General features: G+C 36.3%; 1 protein-coding gene across 3 annotated transcripts in view; it reads left to right on the top strand.

Annotated features, from left to right (window-relative positions):
• LOC146002569 (uncharacterized) overlaps positions 1-18,391 on the top strand; it is a 205,775-nt gene that overhangs the window by 141,908 nt on the left and 45,476 nt on the right. For all 3 annotated transcript variants that reach the window (XM_083140509.1, XM_083140510.1, XM_083140508.1), the window contains exons 21-24: positions 945-1,103; positions 3,116-3,226; positions 9,769-9,898; positions 16,694-16,817. In XM_083140509.1, the coding sequence (XP_082996635.1) occupies positions 945-1,103; positions 3,116-3,226; positions 9,769-9,898; positions 16,694-16,817 (524 nt within the window). The remainder of the gene's footprint in view (positions 1-944; positions 1,104-3,115; positions 3,227-9,768; positions 9,899-16,693; positions 16,818-18,391) is intronic.

Raw genomic sequence — 18,391 nt, 5'->3', positions numbered from 1 at the left:
TTCTAAAATTTTGAATTATTTTACTTCTCAGCGCAATATTGGATGGGAAAGCACTAGGTAACCTATCTACACTATTCCCATGAAAAAGTAGAGACATTTGTGCGTTTTTTCTGGTATTCTTTCAGTTGCTTACAGGCCTCTGAAGTGACTGGTTCCCCTTTGGCAGCACTCAGTACCGCTTGCGCAGGAACATTTCCTACCTTAAATCATAGAAAGCCAGCCATGAATTTGGCGGAAATAATAATAATAATAAAACAACTGTACATGGTTCGAAATGCCAATTATTTGTATGCAGTACCCATACGAAATGTCAAGGGTTGTCAAAATAACAATATTGAAAAGTGACAATATTTGGTTCCTTTTATTTGAATCGGTATGTGTTTTTTTATGTATATCTCGTAAAAGTAAGGGGAAACATATTGAGATTTGAACATTTTAAAACTATTTTCAAAGTTTCTTCGTGTTGTGGTTCATACAATTGATTCCTTTTTCTGCGAGTCAGTAATATTTTGACTGAAAATTTTGGAACAAATAGTTCCTTTCTAATCCCATAAGTTCAATTGTATTGAAAAGTGTGGCAAGGTTTTAATTATTTTTAGAGTAATATTTTGGTGCATTTGCTTCAAGAGAGTAAGCTTTTAATTCTATAAGATACTTTCTCTCATTTTTTTAGTTTACTTCCTGCAGTTTAATTTGTCTGCATTGGACTTGTTTGTGTTCATATATATTTCGCCGGATTTCCAGTAAGTGCTAGTATAATTCAACATCGATTTGCATCAATAATTCATGTAAATAATGTTGGTTTTGATGGGACATTTGTACTATTATGAGGATGTGGATGAGTGAGGATTAAAGAAAAGCTCTCTTCTTAGGATTGGATTCTCCCTCATTTGATGGAACTGGCTAGATCTGTGCTTACGTTGATCTTTTGTTCTACCTTTCAGATGCAGAAAGTCCACACTGAAGAGCTCTCTTCAAAAACAGCAGAGAAAGAAAAACTAATGGAAAGAGTTTCTCAACTTGAAGAAGAACTTCTCAACGTTTCAGACAAATTGAAGTGTGAGAATGATAAATCTTTGTCATTGGAAACTACAAGAAATCAGGTATGATTTGAATTACAATCTTGGTACCATGTTTTTCTTGTTTCTCTTAGATATAATGTAATACATTCTTCACATTTTTAGTTATTCTGAGATCTCTTAAAGGCAGTGACTTCGACACAGGTATTTCAGTTGTCTGTAAACTATTTTAGGTACCGTCTTAGACAGTTTCAGCATAAAATGTAGTTAAAAAGAAATATCAATAACAATTATAATCTGTGAAGAAAACATAATAATAAAGCACAAAGAGCATAACACTTAATGAACCTTTTGTTTCAAATATTCATGTTCCAAAGTGATTGTTTCTGAAAATTTTACACATGTAATACTGGACACCTTCCATTGTACAACTCATACTTTCATGATTCATTGAAACATGAGAAAGTATAGATATAACATTTACTGATACTGTTAAACAGGAATGGGCCGATATGAAATTTTACCCGATACCAATATAAAATTCACAATGGTCCTTGAAAACAATAATTCATTGACTTCCTTAATAAGTGTGTGTTTCGAGATGACTGCAGTGCAAAAGAAGTTGCATATTTACACATTTACTTTTTTAAAAAGTCCGCTATAGACATTATCCATAAAAATTTTACCAAAATGACAGAATTTTGCACTCTATTATAAGATATTTATAGATATATCGGATAGGTAAAATAATCTGTAATTTTACCAATAAACCGATCCACAGATATACCTATATCGGCCAATACCCTGCGAAAGCCAAAATGCCACAAAGGTATCAGCTGGTATTGCTACATAATTTCAATGAATACTTTACGATACCACTGCATCACCATTGGTAGGTATCACCTCAACCCTAATGTTACATCCCCATCATCGTGATTACTTTTTACACCCAGGATGTAATGTAAAAATATGGCATACAGGGTTTGTCCAATAAGTATTGGGACTGATTTTGTTCGGTCAATGGGAAGGGGTGGATGGCGGTCTGTGGGTAGGATCAGTGTTGTTGGATGTCACGTGAGCTAGGAGACCCAGCTCAGTTGCCTCGGAGCCTTTGGAGTGTGTAGGTCGCGCCTGAAGTGATAGTGTGTTTAGTGCTCACGTTGAGATGCAGCGAACCATCGAGCAGCCTTGTGCCATCAAATTTTGCGTCAAACTAAACAAATCTGCTACGGAGAATTTTGATATGATCTGTGAGGCTTACAAGGACGAAGCCATGTCCAGAATGCATGTTTTTGAGTGGCATAAAAAATTCGAAGATGTCGAAGACAAACAACGTGCTGGACGTCCGACATCGATCCGAAATGCTGAAAATGTGGCCATAGGGTCCACCACGTCCGAAGGAAGATCGCAGATTCCTGGCTCCTGCATCACTACAATGCGCCCAGTCACACATCGCTAATTTTGAGGGAGGCACTGGCCAAACATTGTGCACTATACCCTACAGTCCAGATATGGCTCCCCCAGACTTCTTTTTGTTCCCTCGGATCAAAAGGAGCCTGAAAGGACATCATTTCGGGACGATTGAGGTGGTCGAAGTGGCTTCGATGGGGTGCCTGAAGAACCTTGTGGTTGCAGACTTCCAGGGGGACGTATGAAGAGTGGAAAAAGCGCTGGCAGCGGTGTATTGATGCCGGAGGGTCATATTTTGAAGATTATTAACACACTGTACATATATGTTCAATAAATTTATTTTTATGACTCCAGTCCCGATACTTATTGGACAAACCCTGTAGGTAGAGCCACATATTTATGGTAAATAAAAGATAAAGATATCAGTACAAAAACTAGGCATATTAAGTCAAAAGTGGTATATAAAAATGGCAAATCTGTGTTAAAATGGTGAATAAAACCCTAAATGTGATTTTAAAGCTACGCTTATTGTACAAAATTAACATTTAAATTTTAATAGCATATTTATATAGAGTATTAAGTTTATTGCTGTAATGCTATGATCATCATGAACATAATAAGGAGTGGAACTTTTAAATTCTACTATTGCGTATCTTTTAGATATACATGTTTGGTCTTTCTTGTAGGTGCAGTTAGAGCTTGATGAAAAAGAGAAGGAATTGTCAGAACTTAGAAATGAGAAAGAAGCTTTGGAAGTGAAATGTCGGGAGAATTCAAAGCTGCAAGAAGAATTGCTGGTAAGAATTTGTGATGATTTTTTTGTTACGTACCAGTCTTCTTTGTTCTCTTGATTACTAACATATGACATTAAAAAACTTCTTACATCATGTGCCAGCAACATTCTTGTTAGAAATCACAAAAACAAATAATCTGCACGATACAAGACATTTTAAAAGTCTTGTCAAGTTTTAGACTCCATCTCGTAGTCCGTCAGGCCTGTTTAACCCTATCGACTGACGGGACTTTAAAGCCCCACATTCTAAAAATACTTGCTATATGGCACAGTTGGTTTCTGACTGGACGGGACTTGTGCGTACCTGTTATGTGTAGTGTTTACTACTCACAACAAACAGCAGGTGCTTTTTGAAGTATATGCAAGGGAGCAAGCAGTAAGCAATTTCTTAGACCTAAGCATCACTAATCTGCCATATTTTCCACATAAAAGTGCAGTGGTCTTAGATTTAAGAAAATCAGATATTAGAATAACTGTAAGTACCCCAGATTTTTTTATATCTGATTCTTAGCTCATATAAATATGGTTTTAAAATAATTTTGGCCAAATATGATAGGAAAGTTTATATGAGCAAACATCACCTGAGACCGACAGGCTTCTGGTGTCTACTTTGCGAAAAAAAAAAAATCTTAATATATTTTCCTCACTTCTAGACTAGAGGCATGCCCAGAATTTTCAAAACTGGTGGTATATGCTCTTTTTTCTTAGCAGTCAGCCCTCATTTTGCAATTTCTCCTAATTTTGACATTCTTTTTTGATGAATACTGCACAAAATGGGGGCTAGGACCCACACCAACACCCCTCCTTGCACACCCAAATGTTCTAGACAGCTCTTTTTTATGTTGTAGGGCTATGGCACAAATATCGATAACTAGGAGGATATTAATAAGTTGACTGGCAGAAAATCTCTCTGATGTACACACAATCGAGGATAATATCAATGAATGTAAGGTAGAGGTATGCCCAAGGGGGTGTTTGCAGAGGTCATAACTACCCCTCCGTTGCCAGTTGGCCTAGTATTTTTAAAAAAAAGATGGTCAAAAAGGTGGGATAGATGGAAAATAAAGGCTGACTACTAGAAAAAGTATATATAACTATCCCCGTTACCAAAATCTATGGCATGCCACTGATGACAGGTCAAGAGTGATGACTCCTCTTTTTATTTGCTATTTCTTGCTCATTTATCTTTTAAGCAGTATCTTCCAAAACGTGTAACAGGTAGGGTGTAGATATTTTGCATATAGTGTAACTGTAGGGTCTCCCGCGGCTCTTTTTTTTTCACCATGTGTGACTGAGAGTCGGGCAAGACCCCGAGTATTACCGTTAGGCGTTATGTAACTCAGAAGTCTGGGCTTAGAGCTGAAAGAGAAGGCATCATTATTTGGGTAGAGTCTTAAAACTAATTAGGAGAACCTGTAGGGTGTAGACACAATTAAGCGCATAAGTATAGTTAACAATAACAAGGTTTATTATAAAGAATTGTAGTTGATATGTGAAGAGATTTCCACCTAAGAGAGTTAAGGAAAGGGAGCTGCTTGGAAAGAAAGGGTGATTAGCGATACTTAAATAGCTGTAGCAGTAGATTCTTGTCCATCTTCTAAGAGCCTGAAGACAGCCTGGATTCGGCTGGGTGGTCATCTTGGATCAGAGGCTGGACAGCGCCTCTGGCCGTAACTCTGTTCTACCACACTTTTTCCTCTTTTTCTGGGGTTTTTATACTTAGGAGGTGGCCTTCGACAGGACTATTTTTGTCGCCTCGTGTCAAACTCGGGAAGTTCCATATATGGGGATTACCTCTTATGATCATGGCTAAGAAGTAAACAATCCACACTTCTTTAATTGGTTTGTCCTTATTCCAAATAAGGGATTCAGAGGACACAGAGACAGTGAAGTCATCTCCTCGAGTGCTTTCTGTAGAAAATCTCACTCAAAACCCAATGTAGAAATAAAGACAGAAACATGCCAAAAACTTGTCCGTTGCATTCTCCCCACCTTATCTTAGATGGTCTCCATCTAAGCCGATGACGAAAAACAGTATTCAAAGGAAAGTCGACAGGAGCTTGATAGAAAAAGTTGAGCTATAGTGCTCATCGAAGAAGTAACTTCCAAGACTAAGTTCATAAGGCTTTAGCGAAATAGTTGAGCTAAAGTTGTACAAGTTCAAGATCAGTTTCCCATGAAGAAAATTCCAGTAGGTTGAAGAGTTGCAGCGTTGAAGATGATGACATGACGAAAAAGATACTATATAATTCGAGAGCTCAGAAGTACCGTAAGGTCAGGTATTGGGATAAGAGACTAACCGATTAAATTGTTAACTAAAGGAATTCGAATCAAGGTATATTAGCGAGTGTTAGTGAGTAATCGTAAATAAACTAAAGAGAAATCTCCATGAATCAGAAAAATAGTTTACAGCATAATTGAAGTTGCTTAGATTACACATGTTTTTCTTGTTGTAGATTTGCACTATATTGTTTTTTTCTTTCTGTCAGAATGTTCATATTGTCGTTAGTTCACTTTGTTAATCCATAATATGAAGATTTGGGTGTTTGGATTACGTTAAAACTTTAATTTTACATTACATAAATTTTGCAAACAATACAATGTTAGGATGCAGATGAAATAATGTAATCAATGGGCACACATGAACACCAAGGAAATAGTTTCTGTAATTGTAATTAGTATTGTTACAATGTCAGATGATTTTTTGTTGTTAACCTGCCAAAGGAAGTCTTATCCATACATATAAATGTTTCAAACTGCCATTTTGTTCCATAGCAAAAATTAAGGTTATAAAGGGTTAAGAGATAGCGATTCTTCGTAGACGTGAAAAATTGCAACTTTCATTAATCCAAATCCCATTGAACTTCATCATCCTTCGCAGTTTCCAGCCTGTGGCTGGGTCATCATCCATTGAACTTATACATATTTATTCATGCTCTGAGGCAAGTTTTTCACAGTTTAGCTTTTTTTTAATCTATGAAGAAAAAGAAAAGAAAGTTCTGTGTAAAATAAGTTTGGTCAATCTGTTTGGTTTGTTAGTGTCCTTTGCAGAGCAATCTATCATATAGAGATCATCTTAGGTAAATTTGAAATTCTTATATTAGGGTAAATCAAAAAGTAAAACCAATTTTCACATATCATCTTTATTTCCATACAAGAAGAAGAACTACACATATCACTTTTCCACATATGTCCCCTGCATGGCAATGCACTTTTGGTATCATGCAATCAGCTTCTGTATCCCGTCCGCAAAGAAGGTTTTTGGTTTGTCACGAAGCCACGTCTGCACCGCCTGCTGGACCTAGTCATCTGACCTGAACCGACGACCACGACCACCCACTCATACATCTTTCGTTGAGTCACGGTGCTTGCTCCATACTGCGCTAACAACCGACTGTGGTTGTCTGCCGGTTTGACTCCCTCCAACCACAGAGAGCACACTACGGCGTGCTGTTCCTCGATGGTGCATTCGTGGAGTGATGCGTCCATACGTGTGACCTTTTTGCTCCACGACACTCGACTGAATGGGACAGTGATGGATACTCCTACTTCCACGTCACTCCAAGTATACACGTGGTGACGTCAGACACACCCAGTCTTCATTTATTCTTGCGAAAACACAAAATTGCCTTTATTATTTGATTTACCTAGTATAATTAACAATTGTTTGTAGATTAATATATCCCGTAACATTTGTGATTTGTATTTGTAGATGTATTTAGAGTCTGAGTACGTATTTGAAATGGCAAATGTAAACTCCGCAATTTAAATTAAATATTATATGCATACACCGTTTCATTGAATTAAGAACTTTTTGATACATTGGAATCGCACAGACTCTTTATATTGTTAATATTTGTGTGGGGGAGGGGGTGAGAGGTGGTAATATGCAAGGCTGTAATAGAGAAATCATATGTTTGTGCCCTTGATTTTTTGGAAATTTTACTTTGAAAACTGGGAATTATACTTGAATTTTATCAAGGTCCTAGAGTGGCCACTCAGAACAAGAATTTTTTGCACTATCTGCAAGCAAGGTGCTCAGAGCCATATGTCGGCACCGTAGGCTGTATGTGAATCAAATGCACAAGTTTTCCATAATTAGAGAGTGATTTATTTAAGACATAGAACTTTTTTTCAACCGGGAATCTTGTTTCAAATCACCTTTGAACTTTACGTGATGATTGAGTTAACCCACATGAATCATAAATAAATACATGCAGTGCAGTAGGAAACGTTTGCTGAGAAATGCTGAAAATGTGGCCATAGGGTCCACCACGTCCGAAGGAAGATCGCAGATTCCTGGCTCCTGCATCACTACAATGCGCCCAGTCACACATCGCTAATTTTGAGGGAGGCACTGGCCAAACATTGTGCACTATACCCTACAGTCCAGATATGGCTGGCTCCCCCAGACTTCTTTTTGTTCCCTCGGATCAAAAGGAGCCTGAAAGGACATCGTCACCCAGCCTCAAATTAATGGGTACCTTGGATTGTAAAGGCTGCTGGAGCATGGTGCTAATCACCACACCTCCAAGATGGCAGATATTGAGAATGCGTGGGGTCCTACCCCTATATCCTCTAAATGTCCCTTCATGGCACGGGGAACTTTACCTTTACTTCCAACTTTCAGCGTTGGGACAAAAGGTTCCCAATTTCTTCTGCTCTCACGAGGACACTAAAGGATTGGACCCATGGCTTCACACACAGCTTGGAATTTTTTTAAAGGTTGAACAGTATTACTAGGGATAGTCAGATACCGATATAAAATTCAAAATGGTCATTGAAGAACCTGAATAGTTCATTGAGCTCCTTAATAAATTAGTTTAGAGGTCACTGTATTGCAAAAGAAGTTGCATATTTATACATTTAGTTTTTAAAAAGTAGGGCATGGAGATTATCCATAAAAATTATACCAAAATGGCAGAATTTTGCACTAAATTCTAATATACTTGCAGAATTATCACATTGGTAAAATTTGTAATATTACTGATACCAATAGAGTACTGATTAATCTTCCCATTCCTAGTGTAGGCAACTTCCACATAATATCTCTACCCAATGATGTTATAAAAAGCAACAATTTTAATACACCTTTAGGATTGTGCAAAAATTAAATATAGAATGAATGGTAAAATTGTGGTAAACAATACATATATGTTAGGGATGGGCCGATACCGATATAAAATTTACCGATACCTATATTCTACCGATCCGATATAAAATTGAAAATTATCCTTGAAGAACCTGAAATGTTCATTTTGACTGCAGTGCAAGAGAAGCTAAATATTTAGACACTTACTTTTTAGAAAGAAGAGCGTGGAGATTGTCCATAAAAGTTACAACAAAATGGCAGAATTTTGCACTAAATTGTAAGATATTTATCGATATATCGGATCGGTAAAATAATGGTTAATTTAACGATAAACCAATACACCGATATGCTTATATCGGCCGATACCGATAGAGTACCGATTAAGTGGTTCCATCCCTAATATACATATGTTAAAGAAAAAAGTCAGCATCAGGACTTAATAACTCACGGCACATGCACTCCAAGCTAGTGCCTTTATCCAGTACACAAAATTTCCGCTTGCAGTGCTTGCTTCACGATAGGACAGATATCGCCAGTACGAGTTCAGGAAGCAGTCTGCTGATTATTGCATTTTTGTTTTTACCTGTTACTACACACAACCTGTTGACCTCTGCCAAGTCAAGCAAGCTTACTTTTGCATCAGTGTAACTTTTTGTGAAATTATTTTTCGTTCAATCTGACTGAGAAATTTTCTGGTGGAGATTGATCTTCCGATGAAGCAGTCATGTTTGTTTGCAACTATCAGTTAACCTTCCTGATCACCAGATAAAGCATGGATCAAACCTCCAGTTGAGGAGCTAACCGCGCATGGAGAAACTCAAAATTGCCGTTTACTGTAGTTACTTGTCAACCTGGACTTGAATCACACTTGGAAAACAGGCTCTAAATGATGTGATTTGAAATTTCAGAAACTTGAAAAATGAACATTACAGCATGTTGTTTCACATTTTGTGTTTTCGTTAAAAACTAAGTATAATCATTCCTCGAGTAATAGCACATAAACGTAAATGGGAGCTGTGTGAATTTTCTTTTTTTTTTTACAATATCATATGAAAAATGTATACAGTGGAACTTCATGTGACCAAACTGAAAGAACTTTAAATGCGCAAAAATGGAAAATTGGGGTAAATTCTGTAGTTATTTTCTAAGTTGGGACCATCAAGATTGAATGTATAATGCGGGAAAATGTAAAATCCAGGAACGTAAAATTGAGGTTCCACTGTATTAGAAAATATCCACTCTATATCTAAGTTGTGAAAATCATGTTGGTTGGTTTAGTATCTACATCAGCACATAACCCATAAAGTACAATTTCATTTGCAGTAGTTGTTTTGCAGAGATATTGGTATCATTTGGTACAAACTTATTATGTGGGAATCTATCACCTGTTTTTTGCATTGTAGCTGCTGTATTATTCTAATTTGAAAATATAACATTTTATTTGTGTGTTGCAGGCTTTGAGATATGATTTGGAGTCAAAATCAAAGGAAATCAACAAACTTAGGAGAATGTTAGAAGAAAAGGAGAGCATTATTAAAGACAATATTAGTAGCAAAGAAAGGGAAATAAGTATTTTACAGAAAGGTTAGTATTGTTTGGTGTTGATATATTTTGTCAAATTGAAATAATTGTAATTTAATTTGTAAAAATAATTTGCCCTCGATTTATAAATGGAAATTAACAACCATGTGCAGTGCTCTTTACGGTCGAGTTGTCCGTGGAACGGCGGCTGGCATGCCGGGCAGTGAGTGCAGCTTGGTAGCTTGCTGTTCAGACATCATGAAAATGTGTTTCTTCTGAAATCAAATGCTGATTTACCCTTCGCTTATCAAAATTAGACCCTGTTTCCATAAATTTGTTCAAAAGTTTTTGAACACTGTCTCTGTAGAACAGAAACATCTGGGAATTATTATGCAAAACTACTATTAACTTCCCTACAAGAATTCGTAATGATGTAGTTAGCTGGGGCTAACTTTATTCATGCTTCTATCCATTACAAAAATCATCACAGGCATTCTGTTTGGGAGACAGGTGATCCACACATCTTATCCAAAAGAAATGGAATTATTGAAAGGAATAAATATGCTATTATAGATGGTTGTAAATTTATTAAAGAACATATTTCTTCTTTAGATTAAAGAAGGTATAATTTTATTGATTGATTTTACTTCCCTTTTTGTGCCACTTTTGGCTAATTTGCGAAGATGGGGATGAGTTATAATATGATGAAATTGATGAATGGACACTCACAACCAACCATGCCCAGGCCAGGATTCGAATCCGGGACCCTTAGCATGATGTGCTAACCATGGTATAATTTTAATATGTGATAATACAGGGCTATTCTAAATGATCTTCCCGATTTCAAAGTTTAATATCTCACGTTTATTTAGTCAAGAAGCAGTTGCGTCCATTGACTCTGAGATGTTGGGAAGAGTGTGGCAAGAATTTGACTATCGGCTTGATGTGTGCCGAATTACAAAAGTCACTTATATTGAGCACCTTTGACGTGGAACATAACACGTATGTATGTAAAAAAAAACAACTTTTTGAGTTTCATTTAAAATAATTTGCATGTCATTGTGACTAAATAAACGTGAGATATTGAACTTTGAAATCGGGAAGATCATTTAGAATAGCCCTGTATTACTGGGTAATCCTGTGTACATGGTACTGAGCAAATTATAATGCTGCAAGGCATTTAAAAGTACAATCTACATAGGTAATGGAATAGTAAAAATTTAAATTTCCTTAATTTCTATACAACGAAACTTCAGATTTTCCTAAATTTACTACAATTAAGAACCACTTGCGACTAAATTCGTGAAGAAAACTTTAAGATGAACTTAGAGAGGAGAAAGGGAATGAACATAGTTGGTTTGCCATCTTAATAATCTTATAAATGTTTGCAAAGAGCTCCTCAGAATACTATTTAGTAGGCTGTAATTAGTTTCCATTCATTTAAACCTCACATGCAGATCTTCTTTTTTACCAATATGCAATGCATGCTTATAATTGGACGTTATTTGCTTAATCAAGGCCACCCTCAAGATTTCTCTCAGGGGAGAGGCAGCCATACTTAAAGTGGAGGAAAGTTTGGGTGATGCTTTTCCCCAGTTTAGAGAATTCTCTTATAGCATCCCCGCCACTAGGATAATTTGCATAGGCATTTAATCTGTTGTCTTTCACCGCACCCCTCGTCCATGTTTTCACGCTACAATTTCAAAATCTGAATTGTATGAAATCTTTTCAGATACCTCCACCCTTCTGCGGGTGCCCTTGTTCTTAATATCTACTCGAACAGAAACCAATGCCATTCTAAGCTTTGTTGATTCAGATTATATTCCAGTACCGCCTATTGGCAAATCAGAAACCAAATAAGAATGAACAGCAACGTATAAGTTTTGCCAACATTTAATGAGCAGAGACGTATTAAAAAATGCTTAACGAAATCATGTGTGTTTTTATATGTAGATACATATGGGACTCTGAAATTAAGTGCACTAAACTGGAACACTATAAGTATTATGATTATTTCAGATCTTAATAAATGTCTATTGAAGAAGTGAATTAAGTAGACCAAGAATTACGGACTATTTCAAAATTGAGAACCTCTGAAGTTGCTGATTTATCGCGAAAGGTGCGCTATTCTTGGTCTCTATGTAGGCTTAAGAATAAATTCATTTTTTCATTAAAAGAATTACCATATGTGCCTGAAAACAAGGTCTAAATGGAACAAAATATATAAAAAATAACATGCACTAATAAATGATGGCATAACAAATGTAGAAAGTTGCTATCTATAGGTGAAATATTTTTTAATTATCCTGAAAACTAGGCTCTTAAATGTGGATCGTCGACCAAATAACTTTTATACAACCCTGTCAAGTGACTTCAAAAGCAAACTAATTATGACATTGGAAGCAGCATGTATATGATCACTTTATGTATGCATTCTATAAATTTATTTCAGAAATTCAATAGTCTAAGTTTGTTTGCTCGACGCCTGACTTTTAGTATTAATAAACTCTCTATTAAAAGGAATGATCATTCTGTCATCTGTGCTTTAATTTTACAAACAGTAGGAGCACAACATTAAAAAATGATTTTCCAATAATTTCCAATCTACAAAAGGTGATTAGGATTTCTTGCTGTTATTCAACCAGTACGTGCTCTTCCACGTTAATCTTCCTGTGGGTTACTTGGAAACAACAAATAAGCTTCTTCTTACCTCCAGAAGAATTAATCTATCCCGAGACACTAAAAGATACCTGAGATTCCTAGAGCAGCATCCCTAGAAGTGATCCACAAGATTCACCTGGAAAATTAAGCACAGCTTTCAACTGCACTGCATTCGTGCAATGAAAAATCCAAATAAACCTGGCACATCTGCATAGATATTGGTGACGTGGTGCAACGCACACAAAATACTTGGAAAAGAGTGATTTCTCCAATGAATTGTAGTGATCACCAATTAATAAAACAATTATGCACGATTGAAAGGCCACTATTATTTGAATGTAACAATGTTTACCTAGTGCTCCAAAGTGGAAGATCAAAAGAAATAACTGTGATAGGGTTGCCAGACGTCTCGTATATACGGGATTGTCCCTTTGTTTAAGGAAATGTCCTGGTATCCCGGAAAATGTTCTCGGGATGCCAATTTGTCCCGTATCTAGCTAAAGAAATAATAAGTGAATGAGAATAAGTCATGTTCCGATTTTTATAGTAATGCATTGGGAAAAAATGTCATCTTAAAGGATGCCAAGAGTTCACTCAAGTATTAATATATTTTGTCAAAACGTTAAAAATTAGGGATTAACAATGCTTTAAACAGCAATTGATTTTGTAATGTTTAAAAATGTTATAAAAAAATTAATTTAACTATATCCATGCCTATATAATCTGTGTGTCCCTTTTTTTTTCATTGTAGAAATCTGGCAATTTTCTTTGAAATCTTGTTTCGGAGCATATGGTCCCCGTAAAAAGGTGCATACACTTCAACTTTCATTGTATTTTTTTCTTATCTGTGACTGCCACACTGCAAGAGTAATACATGAAAGTTTCATGAGAATTATCTAATATCTGTGTGCAGTCTTTCCTTAATTATTTTATGCATGTGTCACATGCGTTTGTGGGGCTAATGACTGGTTCTGGGGGGGGGGCTTAATCCCCACTAGCCCCTACTTAACTATGCCTATGCCTGTATTTGGTAATAATCTGTACGTGAGCCATAAACATTGTAACATACATCACATAGTAACAAAAGTTGTAATAGCCCCTAGAAATACCATACTTATTTTCGAAGTTCATTGTTTAATAATAATTATTTTGTTTCCAGTGGCGTACGCAAGGGGGGGGTTACCGGGTTTAAACCCCCCCCCTTGAGCTTTTGAAATATTATGGAAAATGCTGTAGAAAAAATTAAAAATGGCTAGTTTATCACAGTCAAAGATCTGCGACAGTAATAATAATAATAATAATAATAATAATAGTAATAATAATAATAATAATTTGAATTATTATTCCCATGCAGCATGAAGAAAAACACAACATTCCAAACACAATCTAAGCAGCCGCAAAGTTGAATTTTGCAAATTTTTTTTGCAAAAAGTCGCGCAGTGACTCTCGCGAGAATTGTGAAAATTCCTTGCTTCGTCGCAGTGTGCCGACCTTATTGCAAACGTTCTTCCCGGTACTGATTTCACATCCCCTTGTGAACTCTCAAGTGATGCTGAGTCTACATCCACATCATTAAATAATGTTGAAGGGCTTTGTGAATCACCTAGAAGTGATAAATGTGTTGGAATGTCTATAAACTTACTTTTCAACGAAAACATAGACTCAGTGCAATTTGGCAACATGTATTCTCGCGCTTCATCATCATCATCATCCTGGGCGAGTTCCATAGGTAAAGGTAATGTAAATTCCCCCGTGCATATAGCACCGTGCCATGAAGGCACACGTAGTGGTGTGGTGGGCCACAAAGATTCTCGATCTCGAACTATTTTGCAGGTGATGTGATCAGCACCATGCTCCGGCAGCCTTCATCCCCCAGGGTTGCTCTCAGGTACCCATTGCTATGAGGATGGGTGCGGAGACAAGGCTGGATAAATTCCAACCAATTCCGGGAATCGAACCCGGATCTCCCAAGAAGTTGTCAGACTAGACCAGCGCGGCTCCTTGAATGAGTTTCATATTTTGATTATTTCAATAAATTTAATATATTTGCTTGTTTTTATGGATTTTCTTCACACTTAAAATGTCTCACTTATCATATACAACCGTTGACTAGACAATTATTTTTATAACAAAGAAACAAAAGAAATGTAATTTTGTTCTATTTCTTTCATAAATAGCAGCTGCATTAGTAGTAATTATTAGTAGTAATTAAACTAATTAATTATTATAATAATTATTAATTAATTTATTATTAATAATAATTAAAGTATAATAAAACAATGGTAATGTGAATTTGCAGAAAGTTTTCTAAATAACACCCCCCTTGATGAAATCCTGCGTACGCTACTGTTTGTTTCAGTTGTTAATGGTTATCAAAAGTTAATGTCATTTTCATTTATAAATTGTTGATTCCTTGTGAATGGCACTATGGTGTAGGGTAAGGTTGAAAACTTGTTATTGTTTTGATAGTCTGTGTCATATATTAACTTTAGGTGTTCATAAGAAGGGAGAATATGATCATGAATTCATGAATGAACTAGTATGATGCATCATGAACATATTTTATCAAACAACTTATAAAATAAGGTGTAACTTACACCACATGCCATCATTTCGCTAAGTCAGTGGTTCCCAAACCTTTTTGCTTCACGATGCCCTTAGTGTATCAAGATTTTTCCGCTGCACCCAAGTCAGACTGTAGGACTATCTAACACTTGCAACTCTCAGTTAGTGTAATTAATTGCCTGCCTTAAGGTAAAATATAGACACATTTCAAATTCAGAAACATTTTGTATGTAAAAAGTAATAAATGAGCACATGCAGGGTAGCACAGGATATGATTCCTCATTTTGTTCTTGGATAAAAACTCTATTATAAAGAAGCTTTCAATGACACGTGTACGAGTATCACAAAAAGGTTGCACTTTGGGAAAATGTACTACCTGCAATTCATGCTCAGTATGACCACCGTTGTTATTGTTAACCTCAGTCAAGCGAACACCAATGCTACCAATTGCCCTACGACACAGAGTTTCTTATTTCACTGCAAGCTTGGCTCACTTTTTGATGAATCACTCGTGGATTCTCAGTTGCCCACATTTTGTTTGTTAACCATACCATCCAAATGATAGTGTGCCTCACCAGAAAACCAAACTATGTTCAGTGTTGGCGTTGTTATCCTCAACCCGATGAACGAAGGCCATTCTCTGCTGTTTTTCATTTGTGAGTTTTTGCACTACTGTAATCTTGTACAGATACATATGAAGATCACTTTTAGGGACCCGTTGAACAGAACGTCTTGATATCCCTAGTTGTATTGCTGCTTTCTAGCCAATTTGCCGGGGTGGCTCTGCATAGTGACTCAAACAGCTTCAATATTCTCAGGTTTTGGACAGTCACACTTCAATTCCAATACTGGCTCTTTTCACTCGAAACTTTTCATGCAGTTTGTGGTTTATTTTTCTAGAGGGGGTCCACCGAGTATGGAAATGTGCCCGAAAATGCCTCTTGAGTCACAATACTTATTGTTTCAGCCAAAAATAGCACAGTTGCTGATTGCTGTTGCATCCTAAGTCTTCCCTTGTCCGCCATGTTGTCTGCTCTATTCCCTTAGTGGCAGCATCATGAATTACGCTTCACATTTCATCACGCGACTTTTCCAAGGGCTACTGCAACTGCTGTTGACACACGTGATGTGAATGTGATTCCTCATCTCAGATCTGAAGAAACTAAAAAAAACAAATGAGGGCTCATTTCGTGCGCCACCCTGATTTGGAATAAGTGTCATTTCAGTGAAAATATTGGAACATTTCGCAATGCCCCTGTAAGCCAGCCAGGGCACCATGGCACACACTTTGGGAACCACTGCACTAAGTAATAAAGACCAGTTTTGGCATGTACTTACTTAAGTTGCCAGCCAGAGTTGGAGTAGGAAGGAGTAACAGGGTACTGTTTTGTCTTTTATCTTTTTTCTTTTTAACATTTTTTAACCTTTAACTTACCTTCCCATGTCCTAAATCTTTACTATACTTGTCCTCTCTCCTGAGGAAGCCACATGAGGTGGTGAAATCTTGAGAACAAAGTAAGTACATGCCAAAACTGGTCTTTATTACTTAACGTATAAAATGTTTTCTGATTTGTTATATTCCAATTTATATTCCTGTGGTGTTTTAATTTTAATTATACGTGTTAATTCCAGATCTCAAATCAGTGATCGCTGCAGCTAATAAGATGCAAGAGGGAAAGCAGGAGGAAATCCGAAAGTTACAAGACTCCTTGAAGAATGCAGAACATCATTGTCTCCAACGTTCTCAAATGGCTAGGTAACCTTCTGATATTGAAAAGCTTGTACATTCTGGTGAAATAATACGAGGGTTGGGGAGTAAGTCATATCAACCCAGTAATAATTCGACAATCGAAGGATGTGTTAAAAATGTGTTATATACAACTGAAAGAGTATCCATTATGGATATTTTTTTGGTAGGAATCATAAAAGAAAACCCAAGCAACCCTGTAACATACACATGTATTAATGTACAAGTTACAAAAACCTGTCTGACCCTTCAAAAGGTTTGTCATAATCAGACAAGGTTTTTGTAACATGTGCACATGTGTATGTCACAGGGTTGCTTGAGTTTTCTTTCATGATTACTACCAACAAAATATCAATAATGGATACTCTCTGTCGTATATAACAATTTTTTAATACAATTGTCGAATTATTACTGGGTGACATATATTAGGGATGGGCCAATGTGAGATTTTAACTAATACTTTTACCAATATAGAAATTATAACTATCAGTGAGTGATCCAGTATTACAGTTGAGACTGCTTTATACGTAACTCAGTTCTGTGTAATTCTGTTCTATACCGAAGTTTCTGTAGGTCCCGGGAAAATATAATTTAAAAACGTGTTAATTAAACCTTATATGTAAGTAATGCATTTATATGTAATTTGGTGTTATACGTACTAATTTTCATAACATACAGTTGATTTGTACGTAACCAAGCTACAACAATATCACAGTCATCACTTATACCCCACTTTGCTCAGTCATTAAAAAAAGAAATGCTAGTTTTAACGAATTTTTAAAATTGGGTAGTAAAACTATGACTATAGTGTGCACTATACTATTTCAGTGTCAAAGTGGCAAATGTAGTGTATTTAAGAATCAAACTTTTAGATTAGATTTACCACTTTATAACAGAAATGACCTGTATTACATATATCTTGTTCCTCAAAATAGATACAATTACAGTATTTTCATAATATGACATGGTATCTAAATCTGATTTGCAAGTAATTCTGAGTTATATGTATTATTTTCTCTTCACTTTGACATAGGTGTAACTCAGGTTCAACAGTATATGGCCAAAGTTCCAGGAAGATCCTGATTAGTTTATTCAGTGGGCTTCACCTTAGAAGTATGAAATTGTACATTTAAAAATCTACTCCAACACACATCGAAAATGTACCCTCCTGGGTAAAGGGTTGCTAAGTCAGAGGAAAGGGGGAGGATCTTGGCTTTTGTGTAACTGCAAATACTTGTGTAAATTTCTGGAAATTTGTGTTTTTAAGTTGTATTTTTTTTCTGTTTCCTATCTTTGGAATCTAATTTTTGAGATGATGTTCATTCATGTTTTCATATCATATTTTATCAATGTACGTATGTACGTTCTGTACATAAAATATAACCTGTTTACAGTGAGTGGTTTAGCCAGTAGGGCATCTGACTGCCACACAGAAGACTTGCATTTGATTCCTGTGATGGGTGACAAGGTCAGAATTTTTCCAGCCTTGTCCCTACATAAAGCGACTCTGGGGCTCACCCAGCCTCAAATCAATGGGTACCTTGGAGGGCTTAAGGCAGCCGGAGCATGGTGCTGAACACATC

Source organism: Lepisma saccharinum, chromosome 18, assembly GCF_977018435.1.
Source record: "Lepisma saccharinum chromosome 18, izLepSacc3.1, whole genome shotgun sequence".
Taxonomy (NCBI): domain Eukaryota; kingdom Metazoa; phylum Arthropoda; class Insecta; order Zygentoma; family Lepismatidae; genus Lepisma; species Lepisma saccharinum.
This window is presented reverse-complemented; position numbering and strand designations above follow the sequence as displayed.